The sequence below is a fragment of the Hippocampus comes genome, unplaced genomic scaffold (genome assembly GCF_001891065.2).
Source record: "Hippocampus comes isolate QL1 unplaced genomic scaffold, H_comes_QL1_v1.1 scaffold138, whole genome shotgun sequence".
Taxonomy (NCBI): domain Eukaryota; kingdom Metazoa; phylum Chordata; class Actinopteri; order Syngnathiformes; family Syngnathidae; genus Hippocampus; species Hippocampus comes.
Genome location: NW_017806150.1, coordinates 52,493 through 74,684, shown reverse-complemented (window position 1 = coordinate 74,684; position 22,192 = coordinate 52,493). Strand labels below are relative to the sequence as shown.

The window sequence follows — 22,192 nt, the reverse complement described above, 5'->3', positions numbered from 1 at the left end:
TCAAACTCATTTTTGTTGCGGGCCACTTTGGAGTTGTCTTCCCTCGGAGGGCCATAATAACAAAAACGGAATTAGGAGTGTCAACAGGGTAGTAAAATTATGACAAAATCTCAACATTATTTATTCCACATGACAATTTGGCATTTCGGGACAGATTTTAGTTAACATCATGGAAGTTGACACCCCAGATTTGTTTTAGCGGGCCACATAAAATGACATGGCGGACCAAATCTGGGCCCCGGGGCCTTGAGTTTGACACCTGTGCACTTCAATTAGGAATGACAGTAAAAAAAATTTTTTTTAACAGGTTAAAGTGTTTCGCTTAAGGCTAAACTTTCAAAGTACAGGGAGGGGTGAAATTTGTTTTGAAGAAAATGTTTTTATGTGGTTGCCCTTGATAGCTTACTAGTTTTGAAATCAGTCAACTAGTTGTTTGTTGTTTGTTCAATGATTGTTCAAAAGAGTGTCAACAGGGTAGTAAAATTATGACAAAATCTCAACATTATTTATTACACATGACAATTTGGCATTTCGGTACAGATTTTAGTGAGCATCATGGAAGTTGACACCCCAGATTTGTTTTAGCGGGCCACATAAAATGACATGGCGGACCAAATCTGGGCCCCGGGGCCTTGAGTTTGACACCTGTGCACTTCAATTAGGAAGTTGGTTGTGGTTGCCCGTTGCAGGTTGGGGGTGGAGAGGGGGGGGGGTCTTAGACCGTATACCAGGGGTGTAAAACCCATTTTTGTCGCGGGCCACATTGTAGTTACGGTTTGCCTTGGAGGGCCATTATGAATTTTGGGAAACCATCTAAATGTTTAATCCCCTCCACATATTACAAACACAGCACACAACAAATTGATGAATAACGAGTTTTAAAACCAGAAATCAAGAATAACAACTGTCATTGTGGATTACATGTGACAATTTGACATTTTGGTTCAGACTTTAGCAAGCATCACGGAACTTGACATGCTTGATTTGCTTTCGTGGGCCACGTCAAATAATGTGGTGGGCCAGATCTGACCCACGGGCCTTGACTTTGACACCTGTGCCGTATACCGAGACATTGTTGTTTGGTGGCGCGCCATGAGCTTTTCAAACGATGTGGCTTGGCTCATGAGCTGCGAAACACCGAGCAGCAGAACCGCACCAGCGCAACACAAGAGAAGGCTCAAAGCGCTTCGAGTAATGTCAGCAGACTATTTCAGTAGCTGATGCAGCGATTGGCATCCCGCCTACACCGTGCCCCCGTGGTGGAAATGCTAGCCAGGTCAGGGGTTTAGGGTTCCGTGTCGTACCGCGGGCGAGCTGAACTGAACGGCGGCTCTCGGTATACTAAAAAAGGCCTTTTTGTATTTTCTGGAAGCTGAACTCTGAAAGGAAGCCACACGGCGGTGAGATCGCGGCTGTGCGGAACCACGAGGATACGAAAGCAGTGAAAAAGGATCCGCTACAAAAATGTATGAATGTGTGAGATGGGAAGCGTGTGACTCCTTGCGGCACACTTGCGGTCCCTTTCCATTTCGGTCTTCGTTCCATCAAAAAAAAAAAAATGCTCGCCGGAACTTTTAGTCATCCTTCATATCACCTCAAGGAAGCAAGACTTTCAGCAGTAACGGATAAATGAGGCCTTTTGTTATGCGGCGCGAAGCCTCTTCCTCCTCCGCCGCATTTTTCCTTACAACCCGTTTGCAAGCATTCCCACAGAGCGACGTATTTACCCGAGAATCGCGCACGTCTTTAACCCGCCTTGGCCCTGTGTGTACAAGAGGGATTGTCGTCATCAGCGGAGGCAAAGAGAAGAAGAAGGTGGCGATGGAGAGCGAGAGTAAGAAACAGAGAGCCTGTGTGCGAGTGGAACAAAATAGACGAAAAAAAAAAAGACGGAAGAGACTCTCGGGGCCATCTGCGAGTCTGGCAATTGGCCAAACCACTGCCCGCAGTGCCGAGGCACATGCCCGACAGCACTGGTTCGACCATGCCAGGCCCCGGCCGACCCCGCTTCCACAAACAACAGGCCTGCGGGACCGCGTGTCAAAACACACCGCGGCCGCAAAGAGTACACGCGCACCTCTGGCGGTGGTAAACACGAGCTTAGAACGTGGGATTTGTGGATGTGGAACTGCTCCGTGTATGGAATTGGTCGACGGAGCAAAGTTTTCGAGCGAGGTTGCTTTCAGATCCGGCTTGGACTTTTTACGAAACGGACACACGCCAATCAGACGGGTTTGCGCGAAGCAGTAAAGTTCAGTTCGGCTCAAGTTGCCGCTGCACGATTCTGAGCTTTAAAACTCTAATCTGGCTTGCTTTCCCGTCGCCGTGTTAGAATGACCCCCGGTTTCCACAAAGTGGTGACACCTCGACCGTAACTTAGAACGCACAAGTCACGTATTCAAAAGCGAAACCGTATTTTCAAAGTGGAACGATTCCGTTCTGTTTGTGACGACTCAGTTCTCAGCTTCAAAGCCATAGCCATTTTACATTTCGATTGCGCATGTATTTTAATTCAGTTTTCGAATGCAAAACAAAACAAAAAAACGGGTTCATTATTTTAGGACGATTTACAACGGGAAACGCCAACGTATGTATGCCACAAAAACCATGTTCGTACTGGTACAGTTTTAGTTTGTCAAAGAACGGCTCAGTAAAATCCCAATACGGCTTTTATTTTCTTCAAAAATAATCCGGTCAGTTATTTTCCGACTTAGACAAATGGACACATGAAATCACGTTTCGAGGTGGTGAGTAACAGCTTGTCAGTAGCCTACAACGGACACGGCAAAAAACGTGCAGTGAAACCAAATCTGCCAAAACATTTTCAATATAGTAAAATACAATTCACTTTGCCACTAAACGGTTCAGAGTGTATATTCTTGATTTGTTACTTTCGGACCTTTTACAAATGGACACCAATAAAAATGTGCTGAAAAACAAACAGCAACTGGTCCACATCGGTGTCGCCACAGTTCAGTTCTTACAGCTTTGCAGTTTCCAAAGCTATTTCTGTCAATGCATATGACAATGACATACATTTTTCATCCATGCGTTAGGACCCTCGGCACCCCTTCTGGAACAACAAGCCTGTGTTTCCACTTGCACAAAGTGCGCACAGCTGCGTTCAGTTTGTGACCGGGGCCGTTCCGATCAGTTACTTGACGATAAAAATTTGGGGCCAAACTCCCTGGTGGAAATCAGACGTTTAATACATTTTTTGGGGGGTTCCCTTTAACTTCCAACTGATTTGATCCTTACTGCAGTTCTCCCGACGGACAGGACAGGCCAAGCCAATTGCTTCAAACCACCAAGCGTCTCAATAACAGTGAGCTCCATTGATAGCGTGGACTATAGACTTAAAGAAAGGCCCCCCTGTGACAGCGGGCTAGCTTCAAAGCAGACACACATGGGTGCATAAGTAGGGCAGGGTCGTGCGCAAAGCGCTCATAGCCCACTTGGGCAAAGAGGGGTTCTCCAGGGGTCGGCCGGTGACTTCATGCTTCGTAAAGATGTCTGACAGTGAAACACAGCGCAAAAGCAGGAGAGTCGGCTCTTGAGTAGATGAAAGGAAGTGAGCCCAACTCTTCAGAAAGAAAACCACTGACAGAACTATAAACATTGGCCCCGTAACTACGCTTGCCTTTGAAGCATTTTATGGACTGTGGGTATTTTAGGAACCCTAAACACAACCACCCTCTTGACCCCAAACTCACTGAGAAGAACCCTGAGAAAAAAAAAAAAAAGTTTCACTGACTAACATGGAATTCACAAAAACTGAAAAGGGGCAGGTTCAAGAGTGACTTATTTTGTTTCTGCCAATGTGTCAAAGGGATGTTGACATAAATAACAAGTGCAGCGGTGTTGGCGTGTTCCCGCTGATAGATGTAGCAAAATTGCAAAACGAGGCCTTTATCTGTGACTAACACGTGCACGGTGAACCGAAAAAAATGGGAGTGTGGTCAAAAAGCGACAAGACAAAATGTGAGAGCGTCGCAGGTGTTTGTTGGGCTGAGACACCCAGCAACTACCTGCAAATGCCTATGGGCCTATTTGGTAAACGCTGCTTTCTAAGGCCTTGGGAATTAGTGCACACAATTAAAGGGATGGCTATACAATGAATGAAAAAGGGGGTGGAGCAACACAAGTGCAAAGAGCGTGTTGTCCTGTGATAAGCTTTGAAATCCAAGGGACCCAAACAACAAGGAGTTGGATGCTGTTTGCAGGGCCTTGTGAATCATTTTGGCCAGGTTGGCTACATAAGGAGTGAAAAGAGTGTTGAGCTACATAATGAGTGGAAAAAGCGCATGATTACCTGCAAAGGCTGTCAACGTTTGGGGACCTCGAAAAATTTAAAGTTGTTCATAAGGCCCTATGATTGAACACTTATATTTGGAGGTGGCTACACAATGAGTTAAAAGAAAGTTGGGCTACACAATGAGTGAAAAGAGTGTGTGAAGCTTCCATACCTGTCTGGGATCTGGCATTCTGAAGAACAACAAGCTAGATGCTACTTTTTAAGGTCTAGAAAAATAACACAACCATTTTGTGGGTGGCTATACAATGAGTAATAATTGTAGGGCAATACAATGAGTGGAAAAGAGAATGTTGACATTTATAGCGCTGGTATTAGGGGCGCCTGGACAGTTGTTGGTTGATTTTTAATGCCTACGGAATTCACCAAAGATTTGGGAGGGTGCCTCCACAAAGAGCAAAAATGAGTGGAAGGATACACAATGAGTGGAAAAGAACATTTACCTGGGATTAACTATCTGGATGCTCCTTTTTAAGGCCACGGAAATGAGCGCAACCATTTGGGGGTTAGCTAGACAATGAGTGACAAGGGAGTGCATGGCGACACAATGAGTAGAAAGGGAGTGTGATTACCTGTGAAAGCTGTCTGGGGTCTGGGGCCCCAAAGAGTGAGGAACTGGAGCTGAAACTGATGGCTCCCCTGCGGCTCAGGACGTGCTTGGGAACCGGCCTGTCCAGAGGCAACACCGGTAGCTGATAGCATACTTCCATTGAATAATCGGGGAGAAAACAAAGAAATACTTGTAAAAAATAAAAAATATATATATATATAGCAACCAAAAAAATGTCAATAATATGATGTGCTGTCCAGGTTTCAAGTGTTTCTGTTCATTGTGGGCCACTCTGGCACAACTTCCATTGGGGGAAAAAACACCGTTTGAGCTCCTTTGGTGTCATTGTGATGCCAATAAAGACATAGATTACAAACAAAAACCTCAAGGAGAGCCTTTCCTCCTCGTTCTGCTCAAATCCAGACCCGGGGACCCAACAGACAACGAGACCATGTCATTTTCGGGGTCTTTATGAAGACGCTTCCTCATTTTTTGTCCCCCCCACCCGTTTTCCTCCTCCCTCCTTTTCAAAGCAAAAACGAAGGTCCTCTGCTTTTTGGGCTCCGCATGTTAACGGACAATAACAGCCACGACAACAACAAAAAAAGCTCACTTCCACCCCCTAACAAAAATGGAGCTTCGACGCCTCAAGTCGACAAATCGCCGCCGAGGGGAGAGCCCAAGTCCGGGTGATGAGAGCTCGACAAACCGCCGTGGCGTGGTGGTGCTGGTTGTTGGCAATGGAGTGGAGGGGGGTGTCTTCTTCTATTCCCCTCGGCCTCGCTTGCTCATTCCCGGTTCCACCCGGGTTCAACACGTCGCTAGCTCCTTTTGACGACAAAAGTGGCAACCAGGCTCGAAGAAGAGGAAGGGGGAACCCCGGCGTTCTTGCCCTTAGCTCGTCCGCTGCGTTCCCGGTGGCTTGTCAAGACGAATCATGGCCATGGATACAAACAGTTATTTCACCTTAAAAAAAAAGAGAAAAAGAAAAGCACAGTTTATTTTACGCTTCGGACTCAAAATGGACATTAACGGTCTCCCGGCTGCTGTTTCCTTAAAGGGCGACACCACCTGCCAGAGATGGTGCTGTTGTGGGGGAGCCACACACAAAAAAGGGGGAACTAAAACGCCTTCGATTCACACACGACCAATAGGAGATAGGCAGTCGTTGTAAGCGCCACGCTTATTGGCTGTTTTTCCTCATGATGAATGAACGCCACATACCCATTGGCTCGTTTTCCAAGACCTATTCCGAGTGCTGAATTTCTCAAGGGAATTCCTCCACACAACGGGGCTTGCCCTGCAGCGGTCTCCACACACACACACACACACACACACACACACACACACACACACACACACACACACACACACACACACACACAAACGATTGCTTGTGATTACCTTCCTTTCATGACTCATACTACTCAGGAGCTCAGCAGTAGTGACTCAAGATATTGCAAATGTAAGGGCATACTCAGCAAATATCTTTGTTTCATTGTGTGTTTGTCTGGCACCCAAACATACTATTGATTTTGCAGTATGTGTTTACTGTGTGTGAGTGTTTGATAAAGTGCAGCTGAATACACAAACAGTGGAAGAGTGGATCAGTGGATCATCCTCCACCACCACTAGCTCCATTTCTCCATTGTGAGACAAATAAAGGTTTTCTTATCTTATCTTACCAACATCACCAAGATAAACACCGAGCATTAATGGAGCCGAATCAGGGCAATTTATTTAGGGAGTGCCATGCACTTTGAAGGAAGAGGTATTTGTATGTGTGTGTTGGGGTCAATGGATGTGCCATGGCAACAGTTAGGCTCTGTGCTTAATAACCCCCACCCTCAATTTCCATGGCTTCCCCTTACTACTGTACCGCCCCCTCCAAACGCACACAAAGGCATCCGACATCATTTCCAGACATCCGAGAGCACGACAAGAGTGATAAAATGCCATTGGAGTACGTTTTTAAGACCTGATGGGGAGAAAAGTGGTGTGTGCTTTGAGTGGCATTTTAACGTAAGTACAAATACAAGATCACCACTCTTGTTAGTTTTAAAATAAAACAATACAACGCTCATGCTTTCAGGTACGACAATAATGACAGAGATGTGGTGTCTGGGGTGGTATATGTCAAACTTGTTCACTATTGAAAGCAAAGTACACAAATAGCGATAATTGGACCCAATCTGATCGTCTTTTTTTTTTTTTGCTCTCTTGCAATAAAAAGTAGCAAAGGTCAGATTGTGGAATGTCTCCAAATGATTATCCTGATGGATTAGTCTGTGGTGTGGGGTGTTTGAGACAGATTTTTTTCCAGTTGGGGCAAGAATCGTAAATGTTAAACCTGTTTAATATTTAAGGCAAGGGACACATGAAGCAATAATCAGATTCATTTGAGATTTTTTTTTCTGCTCCTATATTTCATTATGACTACTTTCAGTCCACTTAGAGGAAATAGGCTGTGAAAGAAACATGCACAACAGCTAATTGATAATCAGGCAAGGGAGCTTTTTTGGTCTGCCAGGTGAGCATACGTACCTGCTGATTGCCCTCGAGGGGAGAGAGGGAAGTATCCCATGAGGTCCCGTCGCTCCATCAACTGCGGGAATTGATTCAGTCGTTACCTCATGACGACCCAGCGAGAGTCATTTAACGTTGCCGGGCTGCAGTTTTGTACCATTGGACGTGCATTTCACGGATGGAACATTCCATCCTGGTAAAATGGTAAAAGTCGAATTGTTTCGATGAAATGCAATGTATAATCTTTATTATTAAGATGAATAGAGTTGGCTTTGTTTCCAACATGTGATCAGACTTTTTATTTCATTCACTTTTACCTGCCTGACATATGCATTGTTACATTAATAACCTAGTTAAAATGAATTCACATTTGATTTTTCAAAAACCATGAAACAAGAGCAAAAAACACTTTTTTTTACATACCATAAAGTACTTCCAATAAGAAAAAAATGCATAACTTGACAGTACAAAAGAAAACGATATAGCTTAAAAAAAAAATTAAAAATTACTTTAAAAATGAAAAAAAACTTGAAACTGCATTGCAACTGAACTGGGAATTTTGTGCCATCTTGTGGCAGAGGTGGACAAGATGTGGGGCACCCTTTTTCGATCAACTTCTGGTCAACTCTCTTATGCCTGAGTGAAGTAAATGAACGAATTAATTAATTAAAATATTAATTCCCACGTATGTAAATTAATGTAATGTAAAACTTTAATGTAAATTATTTATTGATGAAAACATGTTGCAATAAAAAGTAGCAAAGGTCAGATTGTGGAATGTCTCCAAATGATTATCCTGATGGATTAGTCTGTGGTGTGGGGTGTTTGAGACAGATTTTTTTCCAGTTGGGGCAAGAATCGTAAATGTTAAACCTGTTTAATATTTAAGGCAAGGGACACATGAAGCAATAATCAGATTCATTTGAGATTTTTTTTTCTGCTCCTATATTTCATTATGACTACTTTCAGTCCACTTAGAGGAAATAGGCTGTGAAAGAAACATGCACAACAGCTAATTGATAATCAGGCAAGGGAGCTTTTTTGGTCTGCCAGGTGAGCATACGTACCTGCTGATTGCCCTCGAGGGGAGAGAGGGAAGTATCCCATGAGGTCCCGTCGCTCCATCAACTGCGGGAATTGATTCAGTCGTTACCTCATGACGACCCAGCGAGAGTCATTTAACGTTGCCGGGCTGCAGTTTTGTACCATTGGACGTGCATTTCACGGATGGAACATTCCATCCTGGTAAAATGGTAAAAGTCGAATTGTTTCGATGAAATGCAATGTATAATCTTTATTATTAAGATGAATAGAGTTGGCTTTGTTTCCAACATGTGATCAGACTTTTTATTTCATTCACTTTTACCTGCCTGACATATGCATTGTTACATTAATAACCTAGTTAAAATGAATTCACATTTGATTTTTCAAAAACCATGAAACAAGAGCAAAAAACACTTTTTTTTACATACCATAAAGTACTTCCAATAAGAAAAAAATGCATAACTTGACAGTACAAAAGAAAACGATATAGCTTAAAAAAAAAATTAAAAATTACTTTAAAAATGAAAAAAAACTTGAAACTGCATTGCAACTGAACTGGGAATTTTGTGCCATCTTGTGGCAGAGGTGGACAAGATGTGGGGCACCCTTTTTCGATCAACTTCTGGTCAACTCTCTTATGCCTGAGTGAAGTAAATGAACGAATTAATTAATTAAAATATTAATTCCCACGTATGTAAATTAATGTAATGTAAAACTTTAATGTAAATTATTTATTGATGAAAACATGACCAAACTGATATTTTTTTTTTTTTTAATTAAAAAAGGCTACTAATTAATTTTTCAAATAAAACACGACAAATATATATATATATGTGAATTCCCTATAAATATTAAAAATGCACAACAATAGGGAAAAAAAACAACTAACAATATGATGTTAAGTGAATTATAAAAACTCACCACACAAGAAGCAGCAGTTTGGGAGACACTAGTGAACAATCCCTCCTAAAAATTGGATTCGTGCTGGTTTCTGCCACTTTCAGGTGAAATTTGCTGTCAAAATAAACATGAAAATAAACCGAATTACACACTGTTTAACAACTTTGCCAGGGGAACGCCCCCACTAGCTTAATGCTAACACATAATGGAAAATGCCATTGACAGACTAACGATGAACATAAATAGTTGGAATAAATCACGTCACTACACAATGGAAGTGTACTCACAGGCATGTATTCTTTATCATCTGCGAAATACAACCAACATTTTTACACTGTACTGTCCCACTAAGGTAGTGGTCACTATATTATACTGCCCTAAAGGCCAAGGCAGTCACACTAGCAGGAGGACCACAGTGCATTGAATTGAACCATGAAACCATCGTGCACAAACTAATGAATTATGAGCAATTTATGAAACTATTTTGAGTGTTGTTTTTATAAAGTACAATATTACAATGTGCTAGTTTCCAAATGCGCAAAAACGTCTTTTGTTGTTTTTTTTTTCTTGTGCAGACCGGAATGGATTGTGTCGTACAGTAGAAAAGTCTCGCCACTAGATGGCAGTAATTGACTGTTTTTTTTTTCAGTCACCGGATTTTTAAAGAAGAACGTTTGAAATAAACACTGTGTATTTATTACATTTAAATCTGCAATTATCGTTTTATGAGTGGACAGGTAGCAGTCCCCCCGCCCCCCTCCCAAAAAAAAAAAACAAAACTTGTGTGATGATGTATTTCTGCGATTGTAGCAATATCTCTCTCGACTCTCCCTCTCTCTCGCACGCTCACAATATAAACAATTTTGAATTTCGGTACTAAATAACGTAACCTTCGTGATAATTTGAAAAATTTAGAAAAAAAAAAAAAGAAAAAGTTTCCTTCGAGCCGGATTTGAACCAGCGACCTAAGGATCACCGTGTTACCGCTACAGTCCTCCGCTCTACCAACTGAGCTATCGAAGGAGCTTCTCGCCTAATTGTAATATTAGCTTTTTGAATACAGAAACAGAATGGTTACGAATATGAATCGAGGAAAACAACGTCTTATTCGGACACGCAAACCTCGACACGCTGTCAAATGTTCGAAAAATATCAGGACTCATACTTCCGCTTGTCTTTACGGGAATTAGCTTGGATGGTAGAACGACGTTCATTTCACAAGTGAGTCGCGTTCACAAGTTTTAAAGCAATCTGTTCGAGAGCTAAACCTAACACACCAACACAGCAGATGACCCGACATGGACGTTAGCATTTGCATTGGAAGCTAACAATAGCAATGTTCAATTGCACTTCACCAGAACAGTCCTGTGTGGGTCACCTGTGTCACCTGTCTGTCCGTTCGTCCCTCCGTCCATCGATCCATCCATCCATCCATCGTGATTTCCATTGCATAACTGTTGGATAAAGCATTTCATCACCAAGCCATAAGTTTTTACACTTTTCATTCATTAGGCCCGAATGCTAATCCATATTAACACTGCTGCTCTGCTTAACCTTTTGGTTTTGACATGATAGCGCTTGAAGTGTCGCTTCAAAGTCGTTCTTTTGCTCGAGAATGATCTTTCCCCCAGCCTGGCTGCCAAGTCACTGGTTGAGAATCTCAGTGTGATTGTGTTTGGTAGTTATGTAAATTTGTGGTAATGTAGAGGTTTTACACAGATTAACTTGCTTGTTTAATTTTAAATTTAACAAGCCGGCAGACACTCCAGAGAGCCAACTATTCATATAAACCCGATTAAGAAGTACGAATCACATTTCCTATAGTATGTCCCCTTTGAAACAATGGCTAGCCCGTCAAAATGACAACTCAATTTTAAGAACGTTAGCTGCCCTCTTTTGACATTATTACTCTGGCCAATATTATTTGCGGTAGCGCGTTTACTGATAGGCACTGCTTGAAGCCTTTACTGTGTAAATAAAAGGCAAGAGTGTTGGCAACCGGCAGCTGTCAGCCACTTCCCTTCTCAGTTTCAAATATGGGCAAGGTATAAATGGCATTGACGTGAGTGCACTAGCTTCTAAAAACAGACGTGATACCAGCAGCAAGAGAGAGAGAGAGAGAGAGAGAGGAACAACACACCCTCCATGTACTCTTGGGCCTGGGGATATTTTTCATAAAACAATCTTTTCCTGCCGTTAACCCAGCTTTTGTTTGTGTCGTTCCCGGAAGCCTGGTGAACCATGGAGAACCTCGAGAAGCAACTTATTTGCCCGATATGCCTGGAGATGTTTACAAAGCCCGTGGTCATCCTGCCTTGTCAACACAACCTCTGCAGGAAATGCGCCAACGACGTCTTCCAGGTAAGAAACAAGCCAGCGGACAGGCTTGAATCGCCGTGATCCATTGGGGGACCATCTGGCGCACTGCTACCTGACGTTAGCATCTCAAGCTAACCTTGTGTCATTGTGAAACATTTGACATTTCTGTGAACGTAAATAGCGCATGATGACATCTGAAAAGATACATGCCATCTATACAGGTATGTATTTCACTTAAATGTCAGAAGCTTGTGGATTTGAGGGTGCCCCAACAAACTTAACAAGAATCCTTCTTGGAGCTGATAACACCAAATTAGCGTGTTAAGTAAGGCCATGGATGGGGTTTAGCTTGTCTCTTCGAATTATCATCATTAATGCTCCCTGTTTTTTTTTTCTACCTTATGTAGTGGATATAAAAAGTCTACACACCCCTATTCAAATGCCAGGTTTTTGTGATGTCAAAGAATGAGAGTGGCGTGTGTCTGTATATGAACTTACGTGACACAAGACAGAGGCGCCATTCATTGTCAACAGGCCTCCAACCCGTACCTGCCAACCACCCGCAGCGGCTCCCTGGCATCTGGCGGCCGCTTCCGCTGTCCGTCCTGCCGGCACGAGGTGGTCCTGGACCGCCACGGCGTCTACGGGCTGCAGCGTAACCTGCTGGTGGAGAACATCATCGACATGTTCAAACAGGGGTCCAGCAGGTTCGTTGGGAAACGACAGGAAATCAATATCCTCTTTGTATTTGGGGTCCATTTTCCCAGAAGAATGAACGTGACTATAAATAATACGTTCCGGGGTCTAACTGTCATAAACTCAAACTGTACAGGGTCACTTGAATACTTTGGCTGCCACCCACATTTTAACATGATAAGTTTCACATAGTAACAAAACGTGTCACACTCAAGTATTTTCAGTCTCGAGCAAAACTATTTTAACTAATTCATTTTTGGAGGGGACATACATGTGATGGATGAGCTTATTTTAATACACAATTGCACGCAAAGTTGACTCCGCCGATGCCATTTTGCCCCCCCTCACATTCCACACACGGCCGAGACCTGACGACTCGTCGATACACTTCCGGCGACGCGAAAAGCTGTGACATTCTCAAAAGGGACACGGCTCTTCTCCATCTTATTAAAAAAAAACAGCGGCGGCGCGCCGGCGCCCGAGCGCAAGGAGGCGGCGGCGCCCATGTGCGACGTTCACAAGGATGAGAAGATCAACATCTACTGCATCAGCCACAACGTGCCCACGTGCTCCATGTGCAAGGTGTTTGGCGTGCACAAGGACTGCGAGGTGCAGCCCATCAACAGCATCTACCAGACCAAGAAGGTGAGGCTCAAGCCCCCTAAAATTTGTTTTTTTTTTTAAAGTAAGATATACAAAAGCAAAATGAAGGGATCATCTCACGCAGACGGAGCTGAACGACGGCATCGCCATGATGCTGGGCAACAACGACCGGCTGCAAGGCATCATCAGTCAACTGGAGGAAGCCTGTCGCGCCATCGAGGTCAGTTTCCTCTCAGATATCCATCCATCCATCCAGTACTCCATCCAGTACCCGAATCAGAATCATCGTTATTGGCCGAGTATGTCGAAACGCGAAGAATTTGTCTCTGTGATGAGCCGCGCGCGAGTATCGCAGTAACAAGCAACTATGAGTGAGCCTGTATAATTGTCGTAACATTTGTCTAAAGTCAGACTAGTCGTAAATCAAGTCACTTCTGTGTTTATGTATTTTTTTGGTCAAATATCGTTCTGTTTTCTCTATTATTTTCATATTTTTATGTCATAGATTTTTTTTCTAAAATTATTCTGTGATGTCGTATTTTATTCGGAAAGGGGAGGGGCGGAAAAAAAAGCTTTTCTATCCGCTCTCAGCTTTTATCTGCCCGAGAGGCGAATATTCACACTGTGGTTTGCCTTTTTATACGCTGTGTCGCACCGACGCGTTCTTACTACGCGTTATTCCGCCTGCGGGCCCGGCGATGATCGCGCAAGGCCTTCATGCGTTATGAACGTTGCCGCTGCGGTGTAAAAAGCCGCAGTGATGAGCTGGTCTACACCAAATGGACAATGCAGCTTGTCCATCACTTGAAAGTGGCTGCGAATCTTATCCCAGCCTCGCCATGCGAAGTGAGCCGAGTCACTCCGACTCTCGAGCGCATTGCCTCACAATGAACACTGACTCGATCGTTTCCTCGAATGATTTCGCGCGTCGCTCTTTCCCGCCGGTGAAAAGGAGAACAGCCGGCGTCAGAAGAATCTCGTGTGCGAGAAATTCGACCAGCTGTACACCATCCTGGAGGACAAAAAGCGCGACATGAGTCTCAAGGTGACGGCCGAGCAGGAGGAGAAGGTCAGCTACATCAGGAACCTGACCAGGAAGTACGGAGACCATCTGGAGGAGAGCTGCAAGATTGTGGAGAAAGGGCTGGAGATCATGGAGGAGCAGGAGATGGCCGTCTTCCTGCAGGTCGGACTTCGTAAACGATGGCCGCGATCCGTTTCTCCCGGTCGCTGACTCCCTTTTCTTTCTCTCTCCTAGAACACAAAACCCCTCCTGAAACAGTGAGTATGACGAGGTTGATAGAAGAAGCGAAATTGAAGCAACACGTAGCCTCTTTTCGCACTTAGGCTAGCGGAAGCGTGTAGCATATCGCACCTGGACAAAGTGGAGCGAGGCTACGAGAACATGGATCACTTCACCGCCGATTTCCGGCGAGAGCGCAAAGCGTTGGGCAGCATCGACTTCCTCCAAGGTAACGTGGACGTCAACGCCGCGTCACGTCTTTCCCTCTCTCTGACACCTCTCCTCCTGCAATAGACGACGATGATGACGAGGAGGAGGATGAGGACGAGGCGGCGGAAGGAGAGGTGGCGGCGCCTGCGACCTCCGCCGCTAGCACGCCCGCCGTTTCTTCCGTACCGCCGCTTCCTGCCCCGACCACGCAGACAAATCCCGTCCCCGTCGCAGCTAAGAGTGCGGCGTCCGCCTTGAGCGTTGCCCCAGTCGGTCAGAACACCCTGGGGGCGGGGCAAAAGTGACAAAGATAAACCAAGTGGAAAGCACAATGACTGAACTTGTTAACCCCCCCCTGTGTTTTCCGTGCGTCTTTCTCTCGATTGATGGAGCGTTTCTTCTGATGTTTACTACTTTAGCAACCATCAAAAGCACGTAACTACGTACTTTTTTTTTTGTTTTTTAAACCTACCTTTGTGGAGCCGATAACTTGAGCTGCAACGAACGATTATTTTCACCCTTTCACACACCCTGTAACCGGATAACGCAATAAGCTGTCCACTGCAGTAACCGCTGTCCCTCAAAGGGTTAATAATCGATTCGTCTGTTGATTATTTTTGTCAAATAGTCAATCAATCAGTTTTAAAAAAAAGTATTTTAAATGTCCATGCCTTTATTCCAAAACAGGATATTATTTCAAATTGACAGTGCACAAAGATGAATTGATTATGCTTCATTGACTGGTTTGTTCTGTAACATGTCAGAAAATGGGCAAAAATGTTGATTATTGTTTTCCAAAGTAAAAGCAGATGTTTCAAAATGTTTTATTAAATAATAAATGAATAAAAGAATGCTAATAAGTCTTCTTTCACGGATGACTCCAGAAATCTGTTAACGATTACTGTTGTGAGGCTGAAATTCCAAAATATTTAAAAATAAAACAAGATGTTGAAAAAAATTCATCAAAATAATTGTTGATTGGTTTGATGATCGAGTAGTTGTTCATTGTTGTACCTCGAGAAGTAACTAATAGGCCCTTGTGAGATTCAAGTATTTCATATGACCCCTATGCCCTTGAGAATGATTATTAAGGAATTGGGCAAAACCACCTCTGGGTCTTCACTCGACAAACAATTCCAAAAACTTTTCAGCATATTTTTGTGGGGAGTGTGTGCAAAATTTTTTGCACACACATTTTTGATGACACACCAAAAATTTGGGGGCACATTTTTGGGGGAAGAGGGGGCAGACCAAAACATTTTAGGGCACAAATATTTTGAGGGGCACAAAAATTTGGGTGCACTCTTTTTGGGAGGGGCAGACCAAAACATTTGAGGCCACTTTTTTTTGGGGGGGGGTTCTCATTTTTGTTCCGGCTTAGATAAGCCTGCAACACTGAGCCGCAAGTCGAAGAAGGATGACTCACAGCCTTTTTGTTTAGTCTGCGCGGAGAGTGTCGCTGAAGGATCAGCAAAAACACCCGCATGTATATTTATAATTTTTTTTTTTCAAAACAGCTCATTAAACACTCCATTCAAGCTTCTTGTCACTTTACTTGCCTCTCGAGGAAGAGGCGGAAGGTTGAGAAGAATGTATGACAACAATGTTAACGTTTTGTTTTCTTTTTAATTTTGGAAGCAAATCCGCATGCGGCGTGAACCCACGACTTGGCTTCTATATGAATCAATATCTGTGTAGGCAAGACTGCGCGGAAAGATGCATCTCTGCTGGCTTCGCAGCTCGCTGCCATGTCGACTATTATATTTGTCCAAATGGGGGATTAATTTCTTTATTTTTTATTATTATTTTTTTTTATGAATATTACAAACAGCAAGATTTTGCCTTTATCGGAAGGAGAAAGATGTGACTGAGGTGTGGAGGCTTTACAAGATGGTGCTTATTCATAATTTTGCAGCCATTTTATGCAGTTTAACCATTGTTTGGATATTATTTAACAGATTCGCCATATTTACCATTAAATACAGGATGTGGAAATATTAGTGACAGTCACTTATCAGCCCCAATCTATATTTCCCATTTAATATCTGGAATAATTTGTGACATTAAAGTTCACAAAATAATTATTACCCAGATAGACTTTGCCTCAAATTGGACAGTGACTCAACCACTTCAACGTATGTATCTGTAACTCAACATTTGCTGTCAAATATCTGAGAATTGTCGTGATATAGAATCATTTTTAAAGGGGATTATTACCATCGCGTGTACGGATTTCCACAGAGAAATGTAAAAAACGTGCTTGAAGTAGTTGCTGGGTTTTTTTTTTTTATTAGAAAATATATGGTTTCATATATACGATGTTCTCCTGCACATGACTGCTTGCACATCAGTTTATTAACAAACAAAAGTATCATATGTACAGGGGAAAAAAAGCAATTTCTCCTGGGATACAAAGGTGTTTTTTTTTTCTTTTTCATATGTGAACATCCAGTTTGAGCTGTAAATGATAGCGCAGCAAAATAAATAAATATAGTTTATTTTTTTATTTATTTATTTTTTTAAGGGTCTTTGGTTTTCACTTCCCGAAAAGCTCCATCATTCTTCTGTTGTTCTGGGCTTGCTGGGCCAGCTGCTCCGCCTTGGACATCTCCATCATCTCCCGCAGGAGGTGGAAGGTGAGGTCCAGGGAGATGGGCGGGTCCTCGGACCGGCGTCCCCGCTCCACCGAGTCCCCATCGTCGTCATTTTTGAAGCCGCCTCGAAGGTTGCCCGCTTTGCCTTGCAAAAGCCGCCGAGTCAGCTGCAGCTTCAGCGCCCGGTTCAAGAGCCCGCTTGCTCCCAGGGGGTACATGGACGAAGGGGGGAAAGAGTTTGAGTCGCCGTTGCCCAACCGGATGAAGTACTCCTCCCCGAGGCGCTCCAGGATGGGACCCGAGGGCGACCTGTGCTGCTGTTGCTGTTGCTGTTGTTGTTGTTTTTGCTCCACTTGCTGAAAGTTGGGGCGCGGGGCTCCAACGGGGCTCTCAATAGCCCGACATTCGCGGCGCGGTAGGAAAGCGACGAACAGAATCACGGTGGTAGCGAGTAAATTGAGCTTCATGTCAGGACGTGAGCAAAAAATCTGCAAAGGGGGTGGGGGGGGGAAGTGGAAGAAATTCGTTTTGAGTGCTGCGTCATGCGCAATTACGCATCGCTTTTTTTTATTGTATTGATTGGAGAAACTAGTTGCCGTTTACTTATTTTTAGGTGCTCATTTCAAACTAAACGCAAATTTCTCGTCATACCTTCACTGTGTAAAGGAGGTCCAACGCGGTGGTACTGGCTGTTGGTTGCCGGCTATGCTTGGCGCGATGCCCGCCGTCCTCCTTTTTTGTTTCCTCCCCCCACGAGTTCAGTTGCGTGGTGTTGGTGGTGGTTACTTTTAAATGGGAAAGATGTGATGAGTTGACTTGTATATATAGTGCGCGCCTCGATTGAGTCTGCGTGAATGGAAGCCCCCCCCCTTCCCCCTTCTCGCCGCCTGACACCCCCCACCACCACCACCATCACACCCCATCCCTCCTTCCAACTCACCATCCCCGACAAAGTGCTTTAGTTTAAACGGGATGACTCATATGAGTGTGTCTGTGTGTGTCCTCTCCAATAATAGACATAAAGATACCACACCTGCGAGCATTTTCGCACGAAACACGTGCAAAAAAAAAATTGTACTTTTAGTGCACCTATCAAAATTTAGCACGAGTTAGCCAACATGACAACACTGTCTTTTTTTTTTCATTTAAGTTGGAGCAACTTTAAAATATGAATGATTGACATTTATGCCAAGAGTCCATAGTCTGCACAACAAAGAAGGCACGTTTAGTACAAAACCTGATTAACATGTTTGAAAAAAATTACTCAAAAGCTGCTGGGTTAAATTTAATTTACATTTTTTCATTTCGAGTGGTTGCACATGATTTGTCAATATCGTAACTCTCTAAACGGGCCGTTGTACAATACAGCAGTCTGTCAGTCTTTTGCTGCCCCCGGTGGCCAAAGCGGGTACACCAGGAAAAGCGGCACAATAGCCATTCAATCGATGCGGTGTGACCAAAACTGTTCGATTTTTTTTTCCACTGACGCCATAACTGTATGTCTCTACAATGCACAGTATTATCGGGAGCCGTTTTTCACGTTAAATAAAAACGTTTAATTTTTTAGAGACCATGAAACGAGTGAAAGGCACCACTGTATTAAAAATGGCCGATCCACACTGCAGCCGCAATAATATTCAACCTATGGGTGTACCTAATGTTCTGGCCGTCGCAGTGACGTCTCTAATACTTGACCCTCTCCGTGTTGCACTTAATGAATGAATCGGCATCTGCATCCAAGTCAGGAAGGGGATGTGCGGAGGTGTGTGTGTGTGTGTGTGGGGGGGGGGGGGTGATGTTGATTCATTGCCGCACGTATATACGCGCGTCACCAGCCTCTCGGGCCACTCGCCTTCCAGCGAGGGCCCCGAGCCAAATCACACTCTCAAGATGGAACGCTCCATCCCGGATGAGAGGACCCATTAGAATCCCAAGCAGTGCGACGATGATTAAAAAGAAAAAAGAAAGAAAAAGGAAAATGCTGTTTTCACACGCTAAGTGCAAAGCAATTAAAGGGGGCAATTGGAGGGATCACTTAACTTTCTGTTCTCTTGTTAATGGTGACACTTTTTTTTTTTTGCATACCACACATTTGTCAAGCACATCCTCGCGATAATGCCGCTGGGTTTCCATTCCAGCAGGCTGCGGGTGGATATTAGGCTCCAGTCTTGTGTTATATTGTAGGCGTCAATCCACTAATTAGGGTAGATTGGTGGTGGAAATGGCGTGTTGTCACATGTATGACATACCCAGTGCTGACCAGAAAGCGCTGCGACCTCTTCATTCTTACTGTGGGCCTCTTCTCAGCCTCCACGCCCAGTTTTCTTCCCATATTTTTTTAAACACAGTCCAGGCATGGAGTAACACAGGAGATTGGTGTCACATGTAGGGCACAGATGGTGCTTGCCAGAAATCATGTAACCTCCTTTGAGGTAGCCGTAGCCTTCATTGCAGATTCCCTGACCAGGTTTTTTTCCCCTCAATTTTACATCACAGCCTCGGTATATGAAATGTATGGAAGACTGTTGAAGGAAATGGAGACAATACTTGCCAGAAATCTCCTCCATGGCCAGTTTTTTTCTTGTCTTTTCATCATTTTTAGACAGATATCCAGTTCTTGGCAATTTCATTTTCACAATTTTGCGGGGCTATGATAAAAACTGGAGATTGCTGTCACACGTAGGGCCCTTCCAGTACTTGCCAGAAATTCCTGCAGATCTTTTAATGTTGCTGTCGGTCTGGGCTTGAATGTTTGCTTCCTTATTGCCATCCCACCTCATAGCCCAGACCTACGAAAACTACAGGAGATTGTTGTCACATATTGGACACTGCAGCACTTTTAATCTTGGAGCCTCCCTGCCCAGTTTTCTTCTCATCTTCTTCTTTCAGTTTTCCTTGGGACATCCAGTTCCCTGCGATGTCCGTCAATCATTGCAGCCTAGTGATGGAATTGGCATCCGCGTAAATGCTTCCCTGCTGTAACGTCTTGCGATGGCGGCCCCAGGGTGGCGAGGCGTCAAGTCCCATCACCGGGAACACATGTTCGGCTGACACAAATAGCAAACACCTTGTGGTCAACGCACGTCGCATCCTTTGCAAATCACTCTGTCGTCGCCGGCGGAAGAGATTATTCGGCTTAAACGGTGTTTCCGTAATTAGAGCCACTGTTAGATAAATGTGATGAGGGGACCTGGAATGTTGACCTGATGTTTGGAGACCGTTTTCTCCATTTTCTCCACGGCGACTGATTGATCGTGTGACTTTCACACAACGAGAAAGGCCACATCGTTTCCCGAACTAATTTGAGCGTCCAGGTTTTAATCAAGGAGGTCGCTGCGGCCTTTTGAGAACTTGGTGCTCGTGTGCTTATTGCCACCTGCTTAGGTGTCTTTTTCACTTTACGACATCTCACTCTGCTCTATTAAATATCTCGCCCACCAGGCGAGGTTTTTGACCTTTCGCATTGAGGATAGCCAAGCGAACAGAAGTGACATTTCAGGCTTTAAAAACAAAACAAAACAGCAGCTTTGCTGGTAACATGCAATAACACAATGAGTGGTTTGTTCGAAATAAGATGGGACAAACAGCTTGACAGGAGTCCGTTTTTAAGGGGAAAAAAAGCAACATTTGAATCTAGGCAAAATGTTTAAAAATCTTCAAAACTGTTCATTGAAAAAAACTTTTTTGACCTTTCGCATTGAGGATAGCCAAGCGAACAGAAGTGACATTTCAGGCTTTAAAAACAAAACAAAACAAAACAGCAGCTTTGCTGGTAACATGCAGTAACACAATGAGTGGTTCGTTTAAAATAAGATGGGACAAACAGCTTGACGGGAGTCCGTTTTTAAGGGGAAAAAAAGCAACATTTGAATCTAGGCAAAAATGTTGAAAAATCTTCAAAACTGTTCATTTAAAAAAAGTATATCATCTGTTTTGTTTTGTTTTTTTGGTTGAGAGCAGATATGTTGAAATGAAGTCAAATCAAAAGGGGCCAAAGAATAAAGCCCTGAGGGGCACCACTTTTTTTCCCCCACTCAGATTAAACAGATTGTCTGCAGGTAGATGTAATTAATCGAAAGTAAAACAAAAGTGTTCCAAAGCGGGCCTCGTTGCAGGACGCTAAAACGGGATCATTTGAAAGATTCGTCAATGAAAACATTGCCTGTACAGTACGGAACCTCTGGGAACAAGCTTGTTAATTATGCACGATGAACCCCACTTGCACATTTTTTTCTTTTAATGTGCACCGTTTATGTATTCAAAACGGGGGAATGTGATCAAATAAAATGGATCAATATTTCTGTGTGAAGTTCCTTCACTTGAAATATTCAACAGGGGTAAAAGTGCGCGGCTTGTAATAAAACAGGAGCGAGTGTGCAAGCTTTTGTGTGCATATAATACACACACACATGCACACACACACACACACACACACACGCAGGGACTCCATTCAGTCATCAATGGCGAAAGGCGGAGGCGTGAAGCCGATTGCACCCATTTCGCAACGTGATTCAACAAGATTTGAAGACTATTATCCAAAAAATGAAACTCATACATATCGTTGCCACACTGGTCTAAAGTGGAATTTTTCTGGAATAAATTTCAGGTACATCAGGGCCGTGGAAGAGATTGCCTGCACCTGATTTTCTCGTACATCCCGCACTTTGCTCTTATGATGTAAATCAGAGATATGGGATGAGCGTGTGTGCGGGGCGGCCATCGGGGCATTAGTCTTATTGTACGAATTTGGAAAAAAAAAACGGGGGAGGAGGATATGTGGATAAAAGCTTGACTTTCCACCTCGGCGCTTGATTTGGTGTTATTCAGCAACGTCATTGAGGAAGAGCGTGTCGCTCGGAAGAATGAGGATCGTTAATGGCAAAGAAAATGAGACGTCAGGGCGGAGTCAAAATTTACGAGCCGGTACATGAATGTTTTTGAATCTTTAAATATTTGCCTTAAGCCAGATCTAAATGTACTAGTATTTGATGTTATTTTTGATTTTTTTGTTTTAACAAATTGACGATATTTTGTTTTCATGCCTTTTCCGGAAATGATTTTCGACTGGCTCGTGATTGGCCGAAAAGCGCCACCTGGTGTTGTGGCATGCACCTAACACCCTGTCAAAAGCAAGGGGGAAAAAACGTCTGTAAAAGAATGTTTTCTTGAAGTCAAGTGTCACAAATCAAGCGGAA

The 22,192-nt window shown here is 43.7% G+C and overlaps 3 protein-coding genes, 2 long non-coding RNA genes and 1 other non-coding gene across 14 annotated transcripts in view; 3 read left to right on the top strand and 3 right to left on the bottom strand.

Annotated features, from left to right (window-relative positions):
* The window catches only part of pde7a (phosphodiesterase 7A), a 25,504-nt gene extending 19,530 nt beyond the window's left edge, over nucleotides 1-5,974 (bottom strand). For all 3 annotated transcript variants that reach the window (XM_019894914.1, XM_019894915.1, XM_019894916.1), the window contains exon 1: nucleotides 4,885-5,974. In XM_019894914.1, coding sequence (XP_019750473.1) covers nucleotides 4,885-5,022 — 138 coding nt within the window. In that variant the 5' untranslated portion in view covers nucleotides 5,023-5,974. The remainder of the gene's footprint in view (nucleotides 1-4,884) is intronic.
* LOC109530952 (uncharacterized) lies at nucleotides 1,051-1,888 on the top strand. The gene is made up of 2 exons (XR_002171093.1): nucleotides 1,051-1,276; nucleotides 1,373-1,888. It is a non-coding gene; the product is annotated as an uncharacterized LOC109530952 (long non-coding RNA).
* Nucleotides 5,975-10,269: 4,295 nt separating the features above from the next.
* Nucleotides 10,270-10,355, bottom strand: trnay-gua (transfer RNA tyrosine (anticodon GUA)). The gene is given in 2 exon segments: nucleotides 10,270-10,305; nucleotides 10,319-10,355. It is a non-coding gene; the product is annotated as a tRNA-Tyr (tRNA).
* A 56-nt stretch (nucleotides 10,356-10,411) lies between these two features.
* trim55b (tripartite motif containing 55b) lies at nucleotides 10,412-14,836 on the top strand. 7 transcript variants are annotated; one of them, XM_019894900.1, is made up of 9 exons: nucleotides 10,412-10,553; nucleotides 11,563-11,693; nucleotides 12,186-12,358; nucleotides 12,809-12,992; nucleotides 13,075-13,170; nucleotides 13,903-14,136; nucleotides 14,209-14,231; nucleotides 14,298-14,422; nucleotides 14,488-14,836. In XM_019894900.1, exons 2-9 carry the CDS (start codon nucleotides 11,574-11,576, stop codon nucleotides 14,706-14,708), a joined length of 1,176 nt encoding a protein of 391 aa, XP_019750459.1. In that variant the 5' UTR covers nucleotides 10,412-10,553; nucleotides 11,563-11,573; the 3' UTR covers nucleotides 14,709-14,836. The 7 variants fall into 7 exon arrangements, with proteins under 7 accessions (XP_019750459.1, XP_019750452.1, XP_019750455.1 ...); XM_019894893.1 differs by having other exon boundaries at nucleotides 11,538-11,693; XM_019894896.1 differs by having other exon boundaries at nucleotides 10,412-10,557.
* Nucleotides 14,837-16,410: 1,574 nt separating this feature from the next.
* LOC109530940 (uncharacterized) lies at nucleotides 16,411-16,907 on the top strand. Its single transcript, XR_002171091.1, has 2 exons — nucleotides 16,411-16,471; nucleotides 16,596-16,907. It is a non-coding gene; the product is annotated as an uncharacterized LOC109530940 (long non-coding RNA).
* Nucleotides 16,664-17,822, bottom strand: crhb (corticotropin releasing hormone b). Its single transcript, XM_019894901.1, has 2 exons — nucleotides 17,649-17,822; nucleotides 16,664-17,485 (listed from the first exon to the last, which is right to left on the bottom strand). Exon 2 carries the CDS (start codon nucleotides 17,462-17,464, stop codon nucleotides 16,940-16,942), a length of 525 nt encoding a protein of 174 aa, XP_019750460.1. The 5' UTR covers nucleotides 17,465-17,485; nucleotides 17,649-17,822; the 3' UTR covers nucleotides 16,664-16,939.
* Nucleotides 17,823-22,192: the final 4,370 nt, after the last annotated feature.

What these genes read in the sequence shown, in the direction of transcription:
- trim55b (XM_019894900.1), top strand. Translation starts at nt 11,574, where the DNA reads ATGGAGAACCTCGAGAAGCAACTTATTTGCCCGATATGCCTGGAGATG. An exon ending in AAGCCTGTCGCGCCATCGAG is followed by an intron (nt 13,171 to 13,902) that starts GTCAGTTTCCTC and finishes GCCGGTGAAAAG; the next exon opens with GAGAACAGCCGGCGTCAGAA. An exon ending in ACAAAACCCCTCCTGAAACA is followed by an intron (nt 14,232 to 14,297) that starts GTGAGTATGACG and finishes TTTCGCACTTAG; the next exon opens with GCTAGCGGAAGCGTGTAGCA.
- crhb (XM_019894901.1), bottom strand. Translation starts at nt 17,464, where the DNA reads ATGAAGCTCAATTTACTCGCTACCACCGTGATTCTGTTCGTCGCTTTC.